The 27090-nt window shown below is 35.8% G+C and overlaps 1 protein-coding gene across 9 annotated transcripts in view; it reads right to left on the bottom strand.

Annotated features, from left to right (window-relative positions):
* METTL25 (methyltransferase like 25) overlaps positions 1-27090 on the bottom strand; it is a 64198-nt gene that overhangs the window by 15182 nt on the left and 21926 nt on the right. For 8 of the 9 annotated variants that reach the window (XR_003921670.1, XM_030002900.2, XM_030002901.2 and 5 more), the window contains exons 5-9: positions 26591-26735; positions 7251-7345; positions 4886-4915; positions 3711-3784; positions 1145-1238 (exon numbers count right to left, since the gene is read on the bottom strand). Coding sequence is in view for 8 of the 9 variants with exons in the window: in XM_030002900.2 (XP_029858760.1) it covers positions 1145-1238; positions 3711-3784; positions 4886-4915; positions 7251-7345; positions 26591-26735 (438 nt within the window). In the remaining variant the exon portion in view is untranslated. The remainder of the gene's footprint in view (positions 1-1144; positions 1239-3710; positions 3785-4885; positions 4916-7250; positions 7346-26590; positions 26736-27090) is intronic. The other variant, XM_041120435.1, reaches the window with a different exon arrangement.

A 27090-nucleotide genomic window follows, 5' to 3' on the forward strand; every position in this document is an offset into this window, starting at 1 on the left:
TAATCAGTCTACTACTCTCCAGTGTCTCCATTGCACAACTTGTTCTCACAGAGTGGTTGTGATCTTCACACAGTCATATTCCATGCCTAATGCTATGTTGCCATCTGTTGACCAATTTAGCAGTTGTAGTACTAAGACAAGACATTCAAGAACATATAAAAATCTCTGGAAGATTTTATAAGTTTAAATCTCAATTTTGTATTTTCTTCTTTATCTACGAAAGTTATTTAAAAATCTTAATATTTATCCCTAACATTTATTAATTTAAAGAAAAAAAAGTATCGGGCTTTCAAAGATCTTCAAAGGCCTCTTAAGGAGACTGTCTAAAGGCTAAAATAAATTGGAAATACTTTGGGAACTAAATTGCAAGAGAAACATACTGCATGGATGGAATTGCCTATCATGCTATAATGTTACATTTTTCAGTTTCAAAAGGTGTCCAAAGGGATCAAGAAAATATTGCTGCAGAAAAAATGAAAATAAAAAGGGGTCAAAGTGTTTACTATGTGATTCATTATTCATGTTTTTTTGGATCACTTTCAGTATAAACTTAAGTACAGACGAAAAAGTAACATGTTTGTATAGGATAGTATTTCAGCTGGATTTAAAAGGGTGCAAGAGTTACTTTTATCAGGGTGTATAGTATTAGCACAGGCAAGAAGTTCTTCATGCCTGCTTCGCTCGGCATATGAAAAGTATATTTACCTCTAAATGACAGCATGTATAAAACAGAGTATGTATTACATTTTTTTGCCTCAAAGGAGATTTGTAGGATTAACTTCAGAAATACTGGAAAGGCTTAAAAAAATTCTTATCATGAGCACCATGTATAAAAAAGGATTGGTTTTATATAAAGTCATTAGAATAAAGTAATTTTAAAACAAAATCTTTTAAAGAATTTATACATGGAAGTCTATTTCCAAAAAACAAGAAAAAACCCAACTTTGATATTGTCTTTTTATGAATACATAAAAATAAGTATGGATTGGCTCTATTAATTTTAATTAAAAAGAGAATGCTTTGTATTTATACAGCAATATACAAACTGAATCAACTCAGTGGTTTAAACATTGCATTGTGGTGCTGACTTCAAGAACTTAACATAGATATAAGAATTTAATGCAGTCTCTATTTAGTGACTCACCTTTGAATCATCCAGTTCCAGCTTTTTCAGAGACTTTCTGACATAATCTATGAAGGAGGATGATTTGGAGAAAATTTTCCCAACATGTCGATCACTACAAATACAGCATTGAGATGCAGGTTTTTATACACCCAACAACAGAAATTTACACATTTTTAATTTAATTTTTAATTCAGGAGAAATAAATTAGTTGGACAGCTACTACTGTCAAGTTAGTAACAATTTTCCTTTTTCCCCCTTCTATTTAAAACAGAACAAGCTTGTTAATAGTTGAAGAAATTTCTAGATGCAGCAACTGTACAATTGTACTATAGTTATAGCATGGCTATTATTTTACCTAAAAATTTGAGAGTTAGTTGAAGGTTTCTTTTAATTTCTCCCCTGATATTTTTATTTCCCTATGTGAATGACAAAATTCTTATTTCTGATGACAGATATTTCCTTCTATACTTCTATAATACTTCTATAACTTACTGCAATCCCACTGTAATTTATTTACCTTCAAACACTGAGCTGAGCAAATGCCAAGTTGGAGTGAAATTTCACTTTTGCTTGTTACCTTGTGTTCTTATCCTCACAATTTTTATTTCACTAAATGATGCCAGAATTTTCTCCTGTTTACAACTCAATGGCCTGCTTTTGAAGCCAGCCAAAAATGTGGGTTGTTTCAGAAAACATGTTAAAATAATGCATGAAAACTTAAAAAATCATATAGGAAGACTGAATCCTAACAGGCCACTTATATTTGTTGTCTTCTCTGTGTTTAAAATATCTTGGAGAAACAACATGCAAAGTTTTTGTTAGTCTGAATTCGCTTTCTTGACTAACATAATTCCTCTTCCAGCTGTGCAGTGCAGGAGTTACATTTTCAGCTACAGTAGCTGTTTGTGAGTATTCAGTTACTTATGAGGAAATACACTTTCTCCCCCGTGAAACACAAAATGGAAATATCTTTGTTTAAAACTTTTTCCCCTCTTCATTCCGAGTAAACCACCTTTCTCCTTAATTAAGGATCAGGATTAACATCTACTGAGGTCAACAGAAAGACTTCATTCAGTGGCAGTTTTAACACTCTTTCTCTGGCAGGGACCCCCACTCACTGAGAATCAACAGTGGCATTTATTTTTAAAGAAAGAATTTCTGTTGTCGTATTTAATATTCAGATGCTCTTAAACACTTGGGCTGATGCAGTATGGAAATCAGTCAATGATGATGCTGTTACGCCATTCTTTGGAAGACGGTGTCTGTCCTCCTAATGACAAGCCACTGGGGGAAAAGAGATTGCCCGGGTCTGGCTGGGATGGAGCCAACGTCACAGCGACCCACGCAGTGCTGCGCGTTGGATTTGTGACTACAACAGTGCTGGTAACACACCAGTGTTTCAGCGGTTGCCATCCAGGGATTGCACAGCATCAAGGCCTTCTCTGTCTCTCCCTCTGCCCCCCTGGGAGCAGGCTGGGGGTGCACAAGAAGTGCGGGGGGACACGGCCAGGACAGCTGACCCGAATGGACCACAGGGATACTCCATGCCGTATAACATCATCCTCAGCAATAAAACTGGGGGGGGGGAGGTCTTTCCAAGGTAGCCATTCCTTTTATTTCAAAAGTATAATCTTAATTACTTCCTCCAAATGATACTTCCTTTAACAGATGAAACACATTATCATCTATCTCACACTTTTTCTTTTCTTGACAATTTAGTAGCCATGATTTTATGTGTGACATTTTACGTAATTTTAAAATAAACCAGAATTTCTTCTTTCAGGAGTTTGACCTTCTGAACAGTAAGCTGTCTGGCTCTACATTTAGCAAAAGATTTGGGGCTATCTGCATTAGCACTTACTTTAGATCAAGAGTATACTTCTGAAGTGAATTTTCTGGTTTTCCCTACCTCTCATGCCTTGGTTCACACTGTGGAATAGGATCAGAGCTCAAAAAAAAGGGTTATTTTCAAACTAAATTAAACTGGAAGGTGTGCTTCTGGATGTGCTCCAAGTGCTAATGGGCATACATCCCACAGAATTAGATAAAATCTAATCCAACTACAACTCCAGAAAAAGAGTATAGTGCAGATGTCAGGTCCTCAGCACCAGCTCTCCAAATCCCATCCTACCAGGGCGCAGTACTTGCCAGTGCAGGCACAGGCAGTAAGTAGCTCTTTACAGCCCTGATGGCCATTGAGCTTTCAGCAGTTTTTCTCAGGATAAATGGAAATGTCTTTTTGTTTTCTGCAGTATTAAAGCTGCTAGGACCTCTGCATAACAGGGTAGCCCAGGATTGTGTTGACTTTTTAGTGACTTTGCTGTCAGTTCTCTGGTGAAGATATGTTTTACCCGCATATCCAGTACCAAAGAGGACCTCATTCAGCTATGGGTAAAGAAAGGGCAATACATTTGTGATGTGGATTGAGCATGAACAGATCTATCCTGCATTTTAATTTGTATACACAGTCTGATGAGACTGATTCTTACACCCTTCTGCTTTCTAAGAAATACTTTCTCTACAGAATAGAGGTGGAAGAGAATCAGATCTTTGGTTCGTATCCTGTGAATTCAGAGCTTCCTACCTTTTGGTGACACCATAAATTTCTTCTATAATAACCTGAAGAACAGCTCGATAAAACAATGATTCTGTAGGCAGCTGCAAAAAATTTTACGACAGCAAGGATTTAAAATTGGCATTGAAATTAAGATCAGAGTAACAAAAACAGTACCGGCTTCCTTAACTACTTATTGGCTTGTATTCTTTACAATCAGTCATAACAGGTTTAAGAGGACAATTTACTAATGTTCTAGCATCCAGTTAAAATTACGTTTTTGGGTCAGATTCTAACGTAACCATGAATGAAAGAAAAAAAAAGAAACCCAAACTCTAAAATAAAAGTTCAAAGGTTGGCAGAGGGAAAAAGAACAGAGAAAAAACATACTGATCACAACCCAAATTCTACTTCGCAAAATAAATATAGCAATTTACCTAAGCTGTTTTAAAGACAAAAGGAGTAATTCCCTAGCTGAATCTTCATATACTGTAGTCTGAACCACGCTCATAAAAACAGAATACACTGAAAACTTTGTATCTTTGTATATGAAAGATCTGTTTGCATAAAAATAGTTAATGCTTGCCAATTAAAAATTCACGGCAAAATGCATTTACAGTAAAAGACTGCTGGGGTCAGTGGGCTTACATATGGGAAGAAGAGGTCTCTCAGCCAGTATTTGGACAACTGGTGTCCACCATCCCCAAAAGGATAACTTGCACAACAATAATTCAAAGTATTCACAGGGAAAAAATATACAGGGATTAAAAATTAGAATGATGATGCTTCTAACAGGTTCAAGCTTTTGTCATAACAATTTCTATTTTTACATCAGTTGATAAAACACTGGGATAGAGTGATCCAAACCAGGTATATCAGAAGGACACTCGTACTGAATTTATGTATTAGCTGAAAGATAGTGAAAGAACTTAGGAAGGGTAGTTTAATGCCTTAGATTTTAAGCTGTGCTTTTTTTTTTCCAAACTCTTAATTGTCAAAAGAAAACAGATTCACTAAGTACAATCACAGTAATAAAAATGTGATTTCATGATGACACATGCTATCTATCAGGATTTGATATAGTGTGTGCTAGTATTTTAGATCCCACAAATGCAGAAGTTCAATAAAAGGTCATGGATTAAGAGCATTCAAGTTGGAAAAACACATTTTATCTTAGAATGGCTAAAATAAACAATATTACTTACCATTTGGCCAACTGCAACTCGCTCCAAAGCCTTTAAGAGGGAAGGAATTAAATTGCTGATATGTTTATTCTTTATCAGAACATTTTATAAACACATTGTATAAAAGTCAGAGAAGATGATATTTTAAAAGATTAATGGTGTGACATAACATGAGCTCGCACACTTTAAAGTGTTAATACCTTTAGGGACTCATAATCAGCTCGCTCCTGTTATTTTGGTTTATTTACAGGAGAAGCAATGATAACCAACTGTATGGAAATAGATACATGCAAAATTTGTTTGTTTTTCTTAGTGTTGTAAAAGAATTTCAGAGGATTACTTTTTGTGAAAGTGCTAAAAAGGAATGTATTTTTCTTGAGTCTGTTCCTACCGAATTACAAATAATTCACTTTGCATATTCAACTATTGTAAAGTAAATGTTAGTTCAATGTACAATGTCTTTAAATACTTTTAGTCCCTAGTATTCAGATAAACTGAACTTCCACATGTAAAGTTAAATAAAATAAAAACTTCAAGAGGAACTGCAGTTTAAAATGTTGTGCACTATCTTTCACTAGATTCTTCATACCATAAATCCTGATGTAGGTGTGAGAGTACTTGATTTTTATGACCACAGTGACAAAGACAATTAATTAGAAGCATGGAATATTTTTCCACAGTTGAAAAGATACTGTGCCTACAAAAATTTCAACCGAGTATTAAAGATAGTAGTAGAAATGAAGATAAAAATTCAATAAATTATCTGACACAACAACAGTTGCAGTTCCTCTGTTTCATGGCTTTGCCCAATTTTCAGGTTTGACTTTTGCTGTATAAGCTATAGCTCTCATACCAGCATAGATCTGCTGCTGCTTAGAAGATGGATGTGGGTTCTAACATGTACTGTAAGGGTCTGAACCTGAAACTCTCATCCAGAACCTTTGGTCCTTGGCACTTTAACCAATTCGAATGACATGTACTAATGGACGACAGTAATAATGCTGAGTGTCATTGCTCAGTAAATTCAGTTTCCCCTAGCCAGCCACTCCCCTTAGGAAGCTGCACTGCGCTGTCTCCCTTGTACCTCCAAGAAGGTAAGGAAAATACTAGTAATGAAAAATGCATAGAGGGAATTACAAACATAATAACAGTAGAAGTATCTAGTGACACAGGAGAACTCTGCCTTTTGTGAATGTTTAAACAAAAAGAGTTTTTAACTGCCAAATTTCTGTGATTTCTGTGAAATCTAAAATAGATATATATGGCATGATCAGTACTGTCTCTTGGGCGTCATTTGCTTACAAAATTTATCTTCCTACCATTGTTGAAAAACAGCCCAAACTTTTCCTTTCCAAAAGAAATGGAATGGGAAAGGAAATAGCTAATGTGTCAGCTGAGGAAGAATTGGTATTGTCTGACACTGACAAGAAAAAAAGAAAAGGCAAATCCTTTTTAGAAAGCACTTTTTGTGATAAGTTTTACAGCACCATCTCTAAAAGGAACAATTTTTTTCTTGCACCTTGCCAAGGGTAACACATTTAAACCTTATGAATACTAAACAACTGTCCTTCTATATGTTCTCTTGATAGCATTTAATTATCATGTTAGTTCAAGTTTACACAACCTTGATACGTTAGCCTATACTGAGTCTTTAGTCTACACTGTTCTCTGTAACGGAGGTACAGAGCTAGCAGCAGAAGCTATCCAGAACCTGATGCAATTCATCTTGACATCAGAAATTAAAAATTAATACAGGACAGGAATAGCAGTCTTCCAACTGAAACAGTGGTTGAAATTTTCAGTACATATCTGTTTTTTCAAATTAGACAACAGTTCACCTTCCTGTCTTGATGAGGTTAGGTCTTTAAAAGCACTTTGTCTCTTGGTGCAATGTTAAAAAGATGTTTCCAGTCTCTTAAGCCACATGGATTTTACAGCTTTTCTAGTTTTTGGAATAGACAGGTTTGTTTAGGTTTTAAACAGTCAGAACATTCAATATTATGAATCATGAAGGCGTTGGGGGAGTTACTGATTGCAATCCTTCTACAATTACCTTGTTCCCGCCTAAGTCCTTGGCCAGTAACTATTACCCTGAGGGGTTACCTTGTTTAGGTTTCAACAAAGGTTTGGCCTTTCTGTCCACTCTTAAAATACATTTCTGTCAATACTCATTTTTTCATCCCTTCAGCAAGTATAAAATATATAAAGCTGGAAGGTCAATACTATTTTTTTAAGATACAATTCATCATGCGTACAACATTAATGATGTTATTCTGTAGAGTCTTGGATTAAAGTCATGGCTCTAGGATTAGAAGCCAAAAACAATGAATCCTGTAACATCTGGATAAAGCTCTCTGTAGGAAAAAGAAAAGAAGGGGAATCATACCAAGCATGCTGACATTCTAGCATTGCGACCACAGCACCAGCCCTCGTCCTTCAAGTACTGACACATGGGAAATCCCCACAATTCCTCTGGGCATTCTGCAAAATGGAGAAAAAAAAAAATAGGCACAGCTTTCATGGGCTATTTTCCTCTTACTTACAGAATGCACAATGTATTGAGCAGGATGAACAGTAGTAAATGGTAGCAGAACCACTTAACTCTACTAGCCCAGTACCAAAACCCATGCTAGTGTTATAAAAAAACTATTTTCCCCACAACAGATGTTTTCGGTTTATGCTGAATTTCTGATCATTTCACATTTTCCAAAACTCTTTTAAGTGAGTGTCTTTTATGAAAATCCACTGAAAAAAAGTTCCAAGGGACAAGACAAGAGTTTGCAAGTACTCATGGCAGCCCATGCCATGCCATGAGTCACAAGATCTAAGCCGGGCAGTCGTTCAATGTAGCAGGACTTCAGTATTGCTTCTCATTGGGTTCTTCTTCCATCATAAACATCTTTTAAACATCACACAGAACGATGTGTATTTGTTTATTTCAGTTCTGAAGGCCCACGCTTTGCTGCGAGGCAGAATGTTTGTTTTCCAGAAAAGAGCAGCTGCAAAGGCTCTTGCTGTTTCTTCAAAACATTGAGAAGCATTTGCATCACAATCTGTGCTCAGTTTGTTTCAGTATCATTTATATTTTGAATAACAACACAATTCTTCATGTTTAACACTAATGCAATTGTGGGAAAACTGAAGTACGGGCATTACTTTATAGATGTTCATAACACCTAGTTTTAAATGTAGACAAACTACATTGTTTGTATTTTCATTAGCACATTTGTCAGCTGATTTTTTGGAATGCTGAATAAGAATTACTACTTTCTTTAAAAAAAAACCAAATTGGCTAGGATCCTGGCTTTTTAGCATAGAAAGATGACTCGGGTGTATTTAAAGATAAATCATGTAACGGGGTTAAAAAAAGGACAGCAGAAATACGACTCTTCAAATTTACCAACAGTTTGAGATACACACGTGTAAGCAGAATTCATTTCATGGAGTTAAGCAAAGAAAAAGGGAAATAGGAAACTATAAAGGATACCACCCTCCTCCCCACAGTGAAAGCCCTCGGTTTTCTAGCAGTAGCCCCCAGTCTTTGCTGATCTCTAGAGCGTAACAGCAAGCAGGTAATCTTCTGCAGGCAACCTCACAGTTTGCTCTCCTTTTAACCCTGAGAAATGTCAGAGGCTCTTAGGGCATGACTACTGGTTTGAGGACCACGATTTAAGAACAGGATTTTAATTCTGGATAATTAGCAGAAGGAGAAAGAAAATTCCTTTAGACATAAAGATGAAATTTGACAAAACAGACTGCAACTGGTTTCAGCACTAGGAATGTACTAAGAATTTTTAAGTGCCTCATGACAAGCTATAAAACATTAATTAACTTCAAGTCTAATTATTGAGTACATGGAATAAAACTGAGTATTTCTACTGCCGGGATGGTAATAAGAACTTATTAAATATATTATTTGCAAAGGAAACAATGACTACCATGGTTCCTATTGTATGATTCACACTAATAAGTCTTTCTAATATATATGTTTAAATATTTCAAAATAAATTTTGCAAACTGAGTTAGAAAGATGAAATAATTGATCTTTTCAAGTAATCCCTTCTAATTTACACCCTGTCCTCTAGGCAAACTAATCATCCATGCAAGTCAAAGTTGCTGCCCGCTGAGCTGCAATCTCAATATTAGTGCACTGTACTCATGCATAATTCTGAAGAATTTATAACACCTTTGAAAAAGATAATCAGGCAAAGCACCATCTTCATTTAAATTATTGGAACTGTAAAGTAGGAGGAAAAGAGAGGGAAACGAGTGCTCTAACTGAAAACATTTTGTGTATATCCAAAGTTGACCACATATCTACAATACTGCTTTGAGTTCTATTTATTTTTCCATATCCAATCCACTCTCAAGCACTCCGATTAAAAAAAAAAAATTGTAGGATGAATATATTGCTATGAAGTTCATATATATATATCAGCTACATTTTAAAAACCTGGAAATTCTTTTAATACCTGGAACTATTTTCAGATATACTTGGTATTATATAGCTCACTAATTACCATATTGTGCTTCTATCTGACCACACAGCAGCTGTTCTAAACTGTATGAATCTCCAAAAACGTTCAAGCAACATTTTAAGTATGGGTATTCTATGGGAGATTTCACAGCAAACAGCTGAAGTGTTCAATAGCGCATGAAGCAATCATGTTATTATAATTCAGGATAGAGGAGCCAATCAGACAGAATTCCTTCCATGAAAAGTTAACAAAATCGGGAATTCTAGATAATCATTTGATGAGCTGAACTGAAGCTATTCTATAATCCTAGAACCTATTAATTAAATAGCTATGACTTTACCTCTAAGCTGACATCTTAAAAAGACTAAATCATGCATTTAATAAAAAGAATTGCTGCAAATATTGCACAAAAAAAATAATTGGGAAAAAAAAAAGGGTAATTCTGTTATGTTCTAGAACAAAATCTATGAACCAAACTATAATTTTAATGTTAATCACTTACAGAGGATGAGAACATAGGAAACATGATAGAGTTAAAGCAGCATCACGAACAACATGAAAAGTTGTATCCTAGTTCAGCTTTGTAGAACAGGATGGTTCTTTGGAAATGCACACAGATAAAATACTGATTAAGGTAGCTTGAAGATACTTGCTGTAATTGTTCACTGTCCCCATAAATTGAATACATCTGGCAGAAGTCAGAAAACATTCTCATCAAAATCACCCAGTCACACACAGCAGGGTAAGACAAAGTGTAGATTACACAGAAACATCTAATGCTGAATAAAACAGAAAAGAACAATTCCACCCATTAGCCAAGGAACAAATTCCTATTATTTCCCTCTGACTGAGTTTAGTAACATTTGTATTTTCATGGAAGAGTTGTCTAAATGTATATATTTAAACAAACTAATCCTGTCCTTACCGTTGTTTTTTGATAGTAAAGAACATTTTTCTGGTAGCCAATATCTCCTCTCCTAGAAAAGGATTTTAATAGGAACTTTCCAAATTTTCACTAACTTTTTCCATTACAATTTCTTCATCTCTTTTGAAAAAAAGAGGAAATTAATGGATCTTAAAACATAGGTGGGACAATCCTTTTAAATATTCACATACTTTAAGCAATCCTTCAATGGATTTACTAACTCTTCTGTGACCACATAGATGTCTCATGACTAACCCTTCAGCAGCTCATTTCTCACACTCCTCTAACAGGCAGACATGTTATACATTTTGAAGAGAATATACTATATGGAGAAGCTGTCTTCGGTTTATTACATACTTGGAATCCTGTGGAAGAGATTAACACTTTGGGAAACAAGTGCAAATACATCCAGATGCCAGCCAGAACAGAAAAATATTCCCAGAGTTTTTCACTCAATGCTGCCTAGCAAAGGAGAATACAAAGCCTAAGGTCTATATTGATAAAACATTTTAAATTTAAATAAATGTAAAGTCTCATACTTTAACAACAGCTGAACAAGACTATATTTTCTATAAAGTATGTCAGATTACCTTTCCACTTCTTCTAGGAACCCAATACTACTACTGCTTTTTAATATTTTGTCAGAACAAAGTTCTTATTTCTTAACTTAGTCCTGGAAGTCATATGTTATTTCCTGTTTATTTTTTATTATTTAGACCATTTTGTAAGACCTTCAGTAAATTGCTCTTAAGTTTTGTAGAGGAATTGGACTGCCATTTTGTGTCATTTTTGTAATACTGCGATAGTAGTGGCATATACCATTTGGTACAGCTGTATTATTTTGAACTTTTTTCGTAAAGGATTTTCTCCCTTTCTATTCAGCTTCCAAATGAAAAAAAAAGGCAATACAAATGGAGAGCTGGTACACTGAAAACATTCTGAGTAGTAAGAAAGTATAAATCACAACAAATACATTATATGTTTATAATTAGGTCAGCTACAACTTCCCTCATCATGATTTAATTCTGTCTGGATACAGAGAAAAGCTTCAAGTGAGCCTGATTGTGGTTACCATGCTATTCACAGATACATTAAGACTCTTACTGGCTCAGTAGTGTTTCAAAGAATTTTTTTAAGAGAGTTGTTTGACTAACAAAACAATTAAGTGTAGCTAGGAAGCAGGATTTCCAAAATATAGAAAACACTCATTTTTCTATTTATGTTTCTGTTTCTGGTAGTTATAGAAAAAATATCTGGCAGCAGAAGTAAGATGAAAGGATTTTACTAGCTAATCCTTCCGTATGTGCACAAAGGTTTCCAAGGAAGATCAAGAGAATGGGACAAGCTTCTCCACTATCTTTAATATTAGGCCTTCCATAGTTCTTCATGTGTAAGCAAGATACTACAATTTCTAGTGTGTTAACATTTCAAATTTACTTTGCACAGCTTTACGGCACTATATAGTTTTTAAGAAACAAAGGACCAACAGGTTTTATTGTTACTAGACAAATAAGCTTAACTAGGGCTCCATGTAGTCTTGCAGTTTCTTGTTTATCGTCCTTTGCTAACATGTCATGAAAACGTATTTGCATTTACGCTTCCCATGGTTTTACTTTCTTGCAATTCCCAACTGTTCTGAACTGCAGTTTCCAATATACCAACTAATTTGTTATGTTTTCTGCTTTACCTTCTGGAAGAGAGAGTTTTATTAAGATAATGTATTGAACACTGTTTGTTAAACTCATCCTGGCAGAAACAGTCCACATTTTGTCACGAAACAATGCCTATCCCAATGGTTAATGGTTAATTTATGGAAAAAAAATATATATATTCAGGGCTGTGTTTCACTTTTGTGGTATGGTATAGATGATTATAACGTCTGTTTTGAAATTCTTCATCTGCTCTTTAAAAACGAAGTGACACAAATAAGTTATGAAAAATGGCAAAGTACTATAAAATAGAGGATTCTGATTTTTTTGAAATGCACTTTATCTTTCTATTCTATTTTAAGATTTTAATATTTTCTAGTATATACATAATGACAACAGAAGAGATTTATTTTCTAGTAATGAAGTTCATCAGATCGTAAATAGCATGTGGCAAAGAGAAGGCAGAAATATCCTTTTAGTGCACAGGCTGAAGTCCCATTCTACTTACTGTATTTTGTTTAAGAAATCATATTCTCCTTAAAAAAAAAATAATTGCATATTTCATTCCTAAACTTTACCTTTAATTAGGCAATTTTTATTGAAATGTTGTGAAACACCACTATCTTGAATTTTTCAGCATGAGAACATAACTTCAAGAGAAAGACAGCTTATTCTAATTTAGTACTTATGCTGACAGTACACCCACAGCTAGTGCTGTATGAAACCACTCACACAGTAGTTTTTAGTGACAGATATCTTAAACTTCCTTTAAAAATTACCATTAAGACTGAAACCAGTTTCTGTATTGAACTTCACCTATCATTTTTTTTGTTTATTTTAATACAGAAATGTACTAATGATTTGAAATGATAATATTAAATTGTTAATATGAAGATTTTGAAATGTATTTCAAAATGGTGTAAGTATTATCAGTAGTTCCTAACAATACCATTCAGTGAGTTATCATTGCAGTATAATCTTGTCAGTTCTAAATACTTAAATATAGCTTTGTCTCTTACCACTTAAAAACTGCATTGGATAAAAACACCTACATCTACATTTATTTGTGAAGTGGGATCAATATCAGCCCACGTAAAATACTGCATGTAAGAATGTAATCAGTTAATGTAGAAGTATTCCTAAGAGAACTTTAATTCCTTATTATATTTTCTTATCTTTTTATTACATTAAACCAGTCACATCCACTCATTTGCTATTATTTTGATATTAATATCTTTCAGCTGATTCCTTCCTGATGTTTTAGTGCCTCATCTTTGCCCATCCTCACAGTCTCTACCCCCAGTTTCCGAATTCCACTACAGTTATAAAGTATAATTCCCTAATTTGCCTTTCTACTGCAGTGTATGATTTAGGTATTTATGATGGTAATCCCCACTGATTCAGTGAGCTGTTTTTCAAAGGTTTTATTGATATTTTTTTCATTTTCTCAATTTCAAAGCATGAGAAACCTGGAGTTCAGACACTTATTAATTAACTTCAGTTGCATTTTTGTACTGTACATTATTCACATCCAGTGCACTTGAGTGTCTATGATCTCCTTCTGTGATCACAAAAGAAAAAGGAAAACAAAGATGAAAATAAAAGAAATGCCAGACTTGCAAAGGCTCCATTTTGAACCACTCCTGGGCAGCTAGAGAATACTCAAGGCAAAAATAAAAGGAGTGCCAATTGTACAGAAAAAGCACAACTGACTGAAGATCAGACACAGCTGTCAGTGTGAGGTAATTGTGCAAGGACTGCCAAGCACATTGAAAAATCTCTGTATTAATCATATACCTGTTGGCCAACAATGCTTTGGGATTCTCGCCAAAGACAAACAGATAAGGGTAACATGACATGGCACCTAAAACCTGTACATGGCTGAATCTGCAAGGCTGGCACTAAGATCTGCTCTTCAGCTCTTTAATTCAAAGAGCAATACCTGAGAGATAACAACCATAGGAATCATGTCCTTGCTTGGGTAGTTCCTGACATACTGATGGTCAGATTAAAAAAAAGCTATAATTATTCCCTTTCCCCTTGTTCCTAATTATCCTCTGTCCCACCATTCCTGTTTTAGTATTTGAAGTTGTTAGAAAATCAATGTATCCTTAAGAGTGTACGGTAAATGGCCAAATTGCATCTTTACCCATATAAAAAGCTGTGATCTAAAAAGTCTTGGCAGGATCTCCTTCTGTCTAACTAGAGCCTTCCTTCTTCCAAGGAATATAGCCAGCATTCCTAGAAGTGTAAAGCTAAAGGAAAAAAAAAAAAAAAAAAAAAAGCAGGGCACATTTGAGAACTGTAAATGGCATTATAAATTTAAATTAATTTCCCTTCTTCTCTTCAATTTTTTGATCTCAGTTTCATCATAGAACCACAGAATTTTTAGGTTGGAAAAGACCTTTAAAATCATCGAGTCCAACCGTTAACCTAACACGGCCAAGTCCACCACTAAACCATGTCCCTAAGGGCCACATCTACATGTCTTTTAAATACCTCCAGGGATGGTGACTCAAACACTTCCCCGGGCAGCCTGGTCCAGTGCTTGATAACACTTTTGGTGAAGAAATTTTTCCTGATGTCCAATGTAAACCTCCCGTGGTGCAAGCGGAGGCTGCTTCCTCTTGTCCTATCGCTTATTACTTGGGAGAAGACACCGACCCCCACCTCACTCCAATCCCCTTTCAGGTAGTTGTAGAGAGCGATAGGGTCTCCCCCCAGCCTCCTTTTCTCCAGGCTAAACAACCCCAGGTCCCTCAGCCGCTCCTCATCAGACTTGTGCTCCAGGCCCCTCACCAACTTGGTTGCCCTTCTCTGGACACGCTCCAGCACCTCCATGTCTTTCTTGTAGTGAGGGGCCCAAAACTGAACACATATTCGAGGTGCGGCCTCACCAGTGCCGAGTACAGGGGGACAATCACTTCCCTGCTCCTGCTGGCCACACTAGTTCTTTTTGTTCTCCTTTTTTTAACTAATCAGATTCTTTAAAAAATATTATTAAAATGTTCTTTATAGAGAAAGGGATTTTTCAATCTATCACTCTGAAGACGATAACGTGATTAATAATAGAAACACATTACCGAAAACTAAAAGGAAACCTTGCAGGGCAACACCAAGCAAAAGACGAACGACTGGTTCCTGGCAGTTTTACGTCAGCACTGGCATTTCAGTAGGGGCCACAGCAAGGGAGGGAGGGAGCCCCATCCTTCTGGACTTGTTACTGCTCGGAAGGGCCTGGATGACTTACGGTCAAGAAAATCAGAGAAGCGGAGTGAGGATGGAGACGACAAGCTCAGGCTCAGAAGTAGCTCAGCGAAGAAGAAGCCTGGTCTCCCCGGAGAAAACAGAGTTCCTTCTAGTACTACCAACAAACCCAGGAACTGCCATACAAGTTGAGGTTAGTAGCTGTGACAGGAAATTAAAATAAATTCGTTGCTAACGCTGTATTAAAATATTGCTTTTTAGATCTGTTACCTACTTCTAGGAACTTAGCGCTAGTCACAAAAATCAACAACAGAAATATGGAACTCCAACGCAAACACCCAGTGAATAAGATTTGATTTGCACATTGGCCTTTGATTTGGACATGTATATAGTGCATTAAATACTATGCCATTTCCACTTCTATGATTCAAGAGACAATAGTCATTTTCCAAATGCAGAAACCAAAATATTTACTAGTAAAAAGAACATTATACTCTGGTACGACAATTGTAACTACAATATTAAAAATTTTACATTTTTGCAAAGTGCTAATTACAACTGTATTAACTGGAAAGAAAAATTACCCCTAATTTTTAAGTTAAATTACCTGGAAAAAAACTCATCTTTACTGGTAAACATGGTAAATGTATAAATTCTCTTTAGTGCAAAAATAAAATGAAGTTATAGGATACAAAATCCATAAACTGCCCTAAAAATGTATATGCTAAAGGAAGAGTATTTTTATATGAACTCTTTATACTGTGATCAAATATTTTTCTCAATTTTCTTATGTATAAAAACTTATTTTCCTAGACTGGACAATGGAATATCCTGCAGTTGCTTTAAATAAACTCCAGACAAAAGGGAGATGAATTTCAACACCGGCAAAGGCTGTTTTATACACTAGACTTGTCTACTTCTTTCACTGAGAGAAAACTCCCACTGAAGCCAATTACCACCTTTTCATACTACTGGACATCTCTCATAGCACTCAGTTAGCAAGGCGTGACACAAATTTAAAAAACTAAAAGAATTTATATTCTAAATCAGACAAATCCCATTTGCAAAGTAGGAGAAAGAGGTATAATATATGCATAGACACAATATGCAGCTATCCTTATATATCTTTTAATATAACCAGTAACATTAATGGAACTATATTTTATACCTCCTACTTCTAATTCTCCTCATCCCAGTCATCATTAGCTGGCAAATTTATGTAATATCTCAGTGGAAATAGGTCTTCTGTAACAACCATGAGATATGCCTATGTAAGAACTGCAGGAGTGGATATAACATTATTATAATACATCAGAAGTCTTCTGCACGACAAACCCTGTAACATCCAAGTTGGAATTAACACTCAGAGGTCACACTGTACATTAGATTTTTCTCACCAAGGCCCTGAAATTGCAATACTCAGTACAGAATATTATGCTTAAAAGGAACCCTGCTGAAGTCATTCAAATACTACAAATTGTGTAGTCTACTTATATGCTGTAGACTGACGGATTAGAACATGTTCAATTGTATATTTATGTTGACATTATGCTACAGAGATGTGTAAAATGGCAATATCCTAGGAATTATAAAAATCAATCATCGTCACTGAAACTGTGGAAGATATATTAAATTACTTCCCAGAAACTATATTTCAAGATGGGAAAAAGTTTTCTGAAGTTCTGTATTTGAAAATGGCCTTTGCTTTCAAAATAAAGCTTTTTCTGTCTTATTTCAGTTTGAAAGATCTTTTCTATTTGTTCTCCCTTGTCAAATACGACAATGTTTATTTGCCTAGTTTGGTATAAAATGCACAATGCAAGAGATTTTATGTTGAAACAAACCATTTTTTTTCTGTTTCAAAAAAGGTCAATAGACAATTATTTGATACTTTATTTTTTCAAAAACTATTATTATGTTCTGGCAGATGTTACTGAAATGTTACTGAAATAAGTGGTATATTGAACATGTGTAGTTCATCATTTTCATGATATTTTGTTTCCAGAGAATTCATGTTAGAGTCCTTAATAACTGCTGGAGAAACAGGCATTAGTTCACATACCATAAGCTCTCTGCTCTTGACAAACAAAGGCTGTCACTACGCACAGAAGTCAGGGCAGGAATTACCCTATTCAGACCAGCAGAAAATATACAGCGACATTGTGCCTCAACAGTGTTATAAATACTACCAACCAAACAGGAGATTAATCTTGCTTACCAAGGATTTATAGCTTTAGTAATTCTTCTGCTCTCAGTATAATTAGTCTTTTTGCACTTGATCTCAATAATAGTCATTATAAAAAAAGTGAAGTTTTTTTCCTTCTCAGCTATGTAATTTTTATTATGTTCTAAATATTCTGACTCCATTTCAGAGCATGAAATTTTTAGGGTATTATTCTGAATCTCCTTGAGAGAGCACAAGCTATTTAACTGTGTTCTGCACAGTGACAGAAGAAAAAAGGTTATTAACAGAGAACTTTCTTAGGTCAGTAGTGTAACTGGCACAGGCAAACAACATTTTTCTTTCAATGGTTATAAAAGTAAAAATAATTCTGTATGTTCTTTGATAATAATTTAAAAAGACCTCAATTGTTCTTTAACTTAAATCTCTTCAACCTTTTGCAGATATCTGAGTGTCTACAGAATTTCTTATAAATAGATAGTACTTATAGGACTATCATTGTGATAAAGCTATAAAGGATTGCTCAAGGAAACAAAGCATGGAAGAAAAGCTAAATACAGTTCTTAAGCCACAGTCCCGCTTCATAGAAGGAACTCATCAGATGAAATACCTAAAATTGAAGGATCCCTCAAAGAAGTTAGAGAAAAACAGAAGTTGTAAACAGCAAAAAATTGCCAAGGCCATATGGCATTCATCCGGAAACTAAAAACAAGTTGAAATTGCCAAACTGCAGTGTGCAACTTTTTGATTAAAACTCTTTGGTTCTACAGATCTGAAAAGCAGGTAATGTAATATTAATGCTTATGAAGAGCTCAAGGGAAGGTCCAGGGAGCTTCCAAACAGGAAGCCTCACATTTATATGGAGAGAAAGTATTTTAAAGAATAGAGTCATTGGATATATCAGGAAATATAACACATTTGGGAAGAGTCAATGTGACTTTCTTAAAGGGACGTCATATCTCACAAACATATTGGAATTGGTTTGGAAGGCTTCAAGTAACACTTAGACAAGAAAAATAGAGTGGGTTTCCAAATGGCATTCAACAAGACCGTTACAGAAACTATCAAAACACAGAACAAGATAAAAAGTATTCCTGTCGATAAGTAATTGACAGAAACAAAGGATGGGAATAAAATACCATTTTTCACAGAGGACAGAGATCACCAGCAGAGGCCTAAGGAGACTTGTGCTGGAACAGGTTGCTCATCAAATTCACAAATGATCTGAAAAAGTTAATGAAGAGTAGGACAAAGTTTGCTGATGATCCTAAGCATAATAAAAATCAGAGCCATTTCTAATAAAAATTAGAGATGAAATGGCATATAAAATTCAATGTAGATGAAAGTGATTCAAATTGGGAAAAATATTAACCTTAAATATACAATGAATGGCTATGAACTGAGAGCTGACAGTTTGATAATAAGATCAGCCCAGTACTAAGAAAAGGAAAAAAATATATCAAGAATTATTAAGGAAAAAAAACCCCAGAAAACAATATTATGCTACTATATAAATCCATGCTGCACTTGAATTTGAATTCTGTGTTTGGATTTGTTTTTCTCACCTCAGATAACAAGTAATACCACTCAAAAAGGTGGAGAGAAGAGAAACAGGATTGTCATAAGTAAGGAACATTTTAATAACAGGAGCAAATAATAAAAAAAATCAAAGCTGTAAAAATCTAAAGGAGATATAAAGGATAAAAGGAGAATGAAAAATCTGCAAAATCATGAATGGGATGGAGAAAATAGATAGGGACAGATGTGTACTGGCTTTTACACCCAAAACTAAGGGGTATAAAAAAATCTCCATGCAGTTAGCAGCTCTCAAACAATTAAAAGGAAATGCTTCTTCATACACCATGCAGTTGATTCCTTACCGTAGCATGCTATAGATGCTAAAAGTTTACATATGTTCAAAAGTAACCTTAAGGATTCAAGGAATGAAAATCCATCAAGGGTTATTTAATGCAAATATACTACTTTGGTCCAAGATGTTCATGAGCCAAAACATGCTGGAAGCAACAAGAGTATTTGGGGGAAGTATTGCTATGTACTCCCTATGATTTTATACTCTTCTCTTTATGTCTGCTATTCGTCTCTATGGAAGACAAGATACTGGAATAGAGGAACCTTTGATGGTAACAGATTGCACGACTTCCATGTCTCTGTTATGGGTACTGAAGCCAGGCTGTATGTTTATTTTGTATCTTCATTCTACTTTGTTATCAAAATATTATTTTATATAAAAATGAATTAGTCTTCTTTCATATACTGATGCTGCATCTGTCAAAAAAAAAGGCCTGGGAATGTGACATAAGTAATACAGACATTAAAATTATATTCTCAGGTCTACCACAGTAGCAGACAGTGTGAAAGTAAGCTAATTATTAACATATGAAATTGTACTTTGATAGCAAAGCAAAGAATTACAGACATTCGTTACCTGTAGCAGTGGAGACAGAAGTCTGCAAAATTCTCAGCTATTTCAAGCACTTAAGTACCTTGAAAAACTCAGCTAAAGATGTTTCTAATAAAACATCATGAATACAATGGCAGTTTGGTGCTTATTTTAAAGTTGGGACCATCTCGGTGGATTTATGCCAGCTTAAACTAAGTGATGACCTGTTTCATAGTGTGTTTCAATCATAAAAATAACATGGAAATTATGTCACTCAACTTTTTCACTCCTCCATTAATATTAATGAAATTACAACAAATCTGTATTCAAAAGTGTTAAGCTTGGATCATAACCAAGGGAAAATTATTTATCTTAAGTGATTCTGAAATCCTAGAGGATTCATATTACAAAGTGATACCAAAATCTTGCATGCACTTTCCAATACTAGGACAAAGACAGAATAATTATTGAGTAAAGATTATTTAAGATGAATAAGTAATTCCAAATAATAACAAAAAATTCTTGATAGCTTCTTCTGAGACTGTACTTAAATGGAATTAAACGTCATTTTTCCTCCCCTTAAGAATTTTCAGTGGAAAGCAATCTTTATTACCCTCATCAAAATCCTTCACGCACAGTCTACTTTGTCTGTTTGTATACACTGCCAAAGTCAGTTGAGGCAGTACTGAAACACAAATAACCCAACCTGCTTCAGGTCTTCCATAGCATCTGTCTTCCATGACATCATAGTAGCTGAGTCTACTTCTAGGATTCCAAACAGAGAGGAACTACTTAAACTGCCTTTTTCCTTCATGGCAACGACTAAATCTTCCTTGGCCAAAGACTTCACAGTTCCTTGAGTTTGTATTTTTCCTAAAAATCCCATCACTAAACAGGATTTTTCTGGGGGGAGTGGGGAGCAGAGGGGGAAGAAAAATATTCTTCCACTTCAGGAAATAGAATCAGTTGTCATCGAAATAATTTTCAAAACCCAAACCTAGGGTATGCTTTAGTTACTGCGCATTATAGAAACCCTGGCTTTCTCAATTGTAATCTCTTACTGTGTAACACACACAATTATGAATGTAAGATAGTTTCAGGTTTTAATATATTTTTGCTACATTTATTCATGAAAAATACATTAATAACTGAAATAGGTAATGCTGGCATTTAACATCTGTAATACTTACCTAGCTAATATTTTTTCAAGTTTCACATTTTTTCAGGATCAATTTTGATAGGAAACATCTGGGTTTTAGTGACTAGTTAGCTCTGTCACAAATTCATGGAAATGTGCCCTGTGCAGCAATATCTAAAGATGCCTTGGAAAGGAAATCAAGCTTTTTGATCTTTTGCTTGGATGTGTTTTCCTGTGTTGCCATGGTATCAGTGATAGCTATTTTAAGACATTGGCTGTGGAATATCTTTGAAAATATACCTAGGCCACACATAAATCATCTGTACTCTAATACTTCTAAACCAGTAACTAATCTTTCCATATTTCAATGGAACAGAGTGATATGAAGCCATTGTTTGTGTAAGGAACCCTTTAGAAAATTCAGTTTTGAAGCTTTTGTCCGCTGAATCCACCTTATTCAAGGCCTTTTCGGTTTTCACAGATCTGATAAAATTCTGTATGTAAACTTTGACTACCCTTCGCATCCTTTTCAGTTCCTTTAATTATGTTCACTAGCTTTTAAAAGTTAGAGCTTAACAAATGCAGTCAAAGTTTGCATTTACATAACTTGAGAGTCCAAGGCTCTTACTCTTCTGCAAAAGGTTTGCTGACTTCTTCCAGAGTGCCTTAACGAGAAGCTGCTCTCCACAGCTCCCAGGCTGGCTCTAGAACTCCTCTGCCCAGCATGTATCTTCTTCGTCCTACAGGAGTGACCTGACACTGGAAATCCTTACAAAAGCTGGAGTTCACGATTTGCAGTACTCAAGCTAACCTCAAAAAGGGTTTCTATCAGACAGCTATCATTGAAACTACCTATAGAACTACACCTATGTCTTATTTCAAATCATGAAATACTTATTTATAAGTAGCTCCTTAGCAATAGTAATATTCATGTGTTTTTTTCTGAAAACAGAGGATATCATTTTGAAGAATTTCACTGGTTTCTAGACTGGTACTGATGTGTTTGGTGGTACAGAGGAGGAAAGGAAAAGAATTAGAATGCATAAACACATCCTTTTAAGGAAAGTCAAGTCTTTTTGAAAATATCTTAAATTTGCAGTTACTGTCTGTTAAGGGATAATCATAGTCCACCTGGTGCATTGCTCCAGAAATGCATTAGCTGAATGTAAGATAAAACAGCTCCCCCAAATCCTAAGAATAGCTCCTGAACAGAGGCACAGAGTTTGTTTTTAACCTAAAAATCATTAGCAAACTGATTTTTTTTCCAGAAAAACTGCCATAATGGTTTGCTATGTAAATAGGTTTATGTAAAAAGTCTCTAATAAATAGTAAAATCCTTACTACTCTGATGTAATTGACTACCCGATGCAGTAACAGCGAAGAAAAACCCCAAAGGAATCAATTATACTAATGGCTAAGTGCATTTTATCCATAGAAGAATCTCTGTATAAACAGCCAATTCTCCTTAGAGAAAGCCAAAGTAAAACCACTTAGAATTTTCCAAGAGCTGTCATAATATTCCTTATTAACTGAAATTTAGTATTTGGTACTGCTTATAACAGCAGTGAAATTTAAAGACAGGTGTTAAAAGTCACTGGCTTCAGCTTTTTTTAATTGAATTGAAATTTGACATTACACAGCACCTCTTGGTTGTTGTAGTTACTAATAAATCAAAACAAAGGCTTTCATGATCTTAAGAGTTCAAAATTATTCCCAGCATAATTGGAAATGTGGTCCCATGACAAAAATTTCCAGACAAATTTAGCTTATTTATAGACACATAGAAGGACACTGTATACTGATTGCAATATTCAAGACTGTGACTACTGGCACCTAATTTCATCAGAAATGCTCCCAAAGTATTCCCAGTGGGTCCAATGGCAAACTGAATCAGGCAATCTTGCAATATCTTTACCGTTTTTAGAATACATGAAGAATGTAAGGCATTATTCCCTGTAGTCAGCTCCTTAGAGACAAACAAACCAAACTTGCAATAACCAAGGTGATTCAATAGCCCACCAAAAATAGCATAGTAACATTTTGTTGATATTTTGTCAACTCACCACCTCAGACTTATAAACACTACATTAGGCATCAAAACAGGTAAAATTTCTTCCCATGAGTATCAGTTAATTCCAGTTAATAAGAAGTGGAAAAGCAATTTTTCACTGGCCTCAAACAAGATTGATCTTGGTATTAAATAAAACTTAACTGCCAAAAAACATACAGCCCAGCCATCTCAAGTGATGGCAACCATCAGTCCACAGCAGCTTTTCTGTGAGCTGGCACATCTGCTTCAACTAGGCTTATGAGAACAACCATCTGCATTTACATTAAAGAAGCAGCGAAGATGGAGAATGTGCTACTCTGGGGGAAAGAGCTTTGACGTGCACTTGCCTTAACCTTGTCCTTAAGGGTGTGCACCTCAAGAAAATAAAAAAGCTTTTAAACTGGACAAAAAAATAATATAAATATAAAATAGAGCAATGACATTTTTAAAACACATTTGTAAAAACTTTGAAGCCTCAAAGCTACTTAGTCAAGTTAAAATAAGTATAGAATGCATTATAACAGAGTGTGTCCTCACAGGCAAGCCCTTGCTTACCGGACTGATTTCAAACAAGTAAGTGCTTTCCTGTGTGGCAGAAAACTCTGCCCAATTCTCTCTGCTTCTTAGGACGATCTTCTATCCATCACCGCAGAGATCTAGCTCTAAGTCTGCATCCTAATACTCAAACTACTCTCTCCCCATAAGGCCTCCACAGGTCTCTGCAATCTCTGGCTGATCCCTAGATTAGGCAGTAGCTTCCCTGAGCTCTGTATCAGAGCCTGGGCAAGTGAAGGACTACCTACGGTAGAGATTATATTGGCTCAGGGACCACACAGCAAACTGGAAATACACAAGTCACGAGTGCACGTGACCAGGTGGGATGCATTTCAGGAAACTGAGGCAACTGGCTGGTGTCACCCGAAGGCCGCACTCTTATCATCTTTGAAAGGTCACCTCCATCAAGGGAAGTTCCTGACGACAGGAAAAAGGCAAACGTCACACCCATCTTCAGTCTAACCTCAGTTCTCAATAAGCTTATGGAGTAAATTTTCCTGGAAACCATGCCCAGGCCCATGAAGAACAAGAAGGAGATTGAGAATAGCTGGCAGGAATTTACCAGGGACTGACAAACTTTATTGCCTTCTTTGATGCAGTGAACTCCATGAACTCATGCTCCATGAACTAGGGGAGAGCACAGTCAGTTTACCTTGACTTTAGCGAGGCTTTCAGCAAGGTTTCCTTAGTACCTTTACAGACAAATTGGAAAGATATGACTCAAACAGGTGGACTCTAAGGTGGGTAGAAAATTGATAGGGCTGTGAAGCTTAACAGGGAAGCCTGCAGGTTAAGGGACGTGATTATTCCCCCTTTTTAGCACTTGTAAGCATGAGATTATCTAGAGTGCTTCTTTGGGCTCTCCAGCCCACCACACTGACTTACTGGAATGAGTTCAGTGGTGGCAAGAGGACTACAGGGCTGCAGAGAAGGTCAAGGAGGGATCTAACTGCTGTCTTCAACTACCTAAAGGAAAGGGAACAGAAAAGATTAAGCCAGACTATTCTTGGAAGTGCACAATGAAAAGACAATAGATAATGCACAAAAGCTGCAAATTCTGAACAGATATGAGAAAAAAACTTCACGCTGAGTGCAAACATTGGAATAGGCTGCTGAATCACTGCCCTTGGAGATATTCAAAACACGGCTGGACAAGGCCCTGAACAACCTGATCTAAGCTGGCCCTGCCTTGCACCGTGATCTGGACCAGATGACCTCCAGAAGCCACTTCCAAGTTAAATTATTTCATCACGATTCTATGATTTGGACCATTTTGGAAGCAATATTCACTTGCCTCAGCTGCAAGAGGAATCAGTTTAACTTCTTGTACAAGTGAATTCTTGGATACATACCATCCAATTAGTTACAGAGCCCTCTAGCATCCTCTACAATGCTTTGTCAGTTTGAAATCCATGCATAGGAAGTATACACATAAGCTGTAGTCCTAACTCTTTCCCATTTTCCCTTTTAAGAAATTTTAACTTTTAGATATTGTTGGTCCTTGCGCTCTTATACCTCCACTGTGCATTTAAGAACAAGCCATATAGCAGAAGACTTTTCCAGGGGAATACAACAGCATTATAGATTTTAGAATATGTACCCTCATAGTAATACTAAAAAAAAAAAAATCAAATTTTTTGAGCATCACTGGAACTACTTATGCGTTCTTTCCCAGAAAAAGAATACTGTAATTTCCTTTTATTCTGCCCAAAGGTTCTTCTTTGAGAATAATTTTTATGCTTCAAGCTGAGAAAAATCAAACAGCTAGAAATCCCAACATGCAATTTGGCTTCATTTCCATACTGCTGTGAAACTGCAGTATCTCTTACCACTGTGCATGTACATCTGTTTGTTTGAACTTAAAATAGGTTATCACGTCTGATCCTTTGGTGGTGCCTGAGTAACAATAATTTAGTAAAGCCTTATGCACTGGTCTGGAAAAAGTAATCCTACAGCTGGAACAGGAAGTCATGTCCTCTTTGCAATAATAAGAAACAACCAAATGTTTTAGACACACAAACTTAATGACAAGTGCCTCAAAAGTTCGTAATTTTTTAGAACTCTGATGTAAAAGGAATTGTATGTTTTTTACTAATAACCGCATTTCCATAACTTAGAACTTTTGATTGTATTTTCTTTTTCTTTGTTTTTGAGGTGATCTGAAGTATTGTGAAATAACTGAAATTAATACACTGCAAAAACTCTTAAAATTGTTGCAGAGCAAGATAAAAACATGAAAAGATCATTAAAGCAAGCAAGAGCTAGCATGTGTCATGGTCAGTCTGGAGCCGTGCCTTAGCTGCCTGAGCAGCCAACTGTTAAAGAGCTGCAGCTGGGTTCCACCTGCCTTTCTGTCTGTGAAGTTCCCTGAAAGAGCTGAAATAAACTTCGCCAATCCACCCCTCTCTCAGATTTGACGGATATGATGATCAGGTTCTAGGACTTCAGCAGATGGTCATTTAGACAGCTCAGCTATGTACCACTTGTCTCAGGAAAGCCAGCTACTTAATGTTTTTCATTATCCAGAATTTACCTTTCAAGTAAAGATACCAACTTTCTAACAAAAATGAAAAAAAACCCACATTTGAAAGAAAATTTGCCTGTAGTGTGAATCCCCAAATAATCTTCTGGTTGTCTCCCCAGGAAAAACAGCTATATATGTACTGTTCCATAATGTTCTAAACTGGCAACGCCCCAGATGAGTGTTTTTTGGAGTAATAACTTACATTACAAGGACTTAATTCTGCTCATAGTTGTATATGTACAACTCAACATAAATGGATGTTGCATGCAGACAGCCAAGGGCAAAATCTGGTACAAAATATTTCAAAGGGATGAAAACATATTGGACTAAAAAAGCCTCCACATTTTACAAGTGAAGTAATGGAATAAAACCAGCTGTATTCATAACCACATAAAAACATTCTGCATTAATGTCCCTAATTTCAGTAAGCATATTAGGAATATTGGCATAACAGAAAAGCTACAGGGCATCCGGGAGTGAATGACCCACATAATGTAATTAAAACCAGTACTAAATAAGCCACTGGAAAGGAACAAACACAAGGAGGTTATTAATTAAAAGGTATAATACACTCAATATGCAAACTGGCAGCCACAAGTTAAGCTCAGAAGAATTACCTTCTTGGTTTTCAAACTGTTCTGACAACAGATGGTAGCAGCAGCCTACACTGCAAACTGCTTTGATTTCAGGCTTGGCAGTAAAAATTCGTAGTGTATTTGCAGCAAGATCGCCACATGTATGTAGACCCACCATCATACAGTCCTAAGAAGAAAAAGAAAAAAAAAAGCAACAATAAAATATCTCCCTCTTCAACTGAAAGAGCACGAATGACAACAAACTCCAAAACCCAAACATGCTGCAAATGGTTATCGAGCTGTAAGATTTAAATACACAACTCCATGAGGACTCCTGCTGTTCTGTTCTAGAATTTTTCAATGCATAATAAAAGCTCTTTAGTGCCAAGAAAACATGGTGCATTGCCTCTGTGGGGAGACAGACTGCTCATTGCTTTGTTCAGGTAAGGAACTACACACCTCTGCACTCTACCTTCACCGACTGTGAGGAAGCAGAAGTTCAAGACTATAAAGAGCAGCTGGTTTACCTGCATGGAAGGGAA

Source organism: Aquila chrysaetos, chromosome 26 (genome assembly GCF_900496995.4).
Source record: "Aquila chrysaetos chrysaetos chromosome 26, bAquChr1.4, whole genome shotgun sequence".
NCBI classification, from domain to species: Eukaryota; Metazoa; Chordata; class Aves; order Accipitriformes; family Accipitridae; genus Aquila; species Aquila chrysaetos.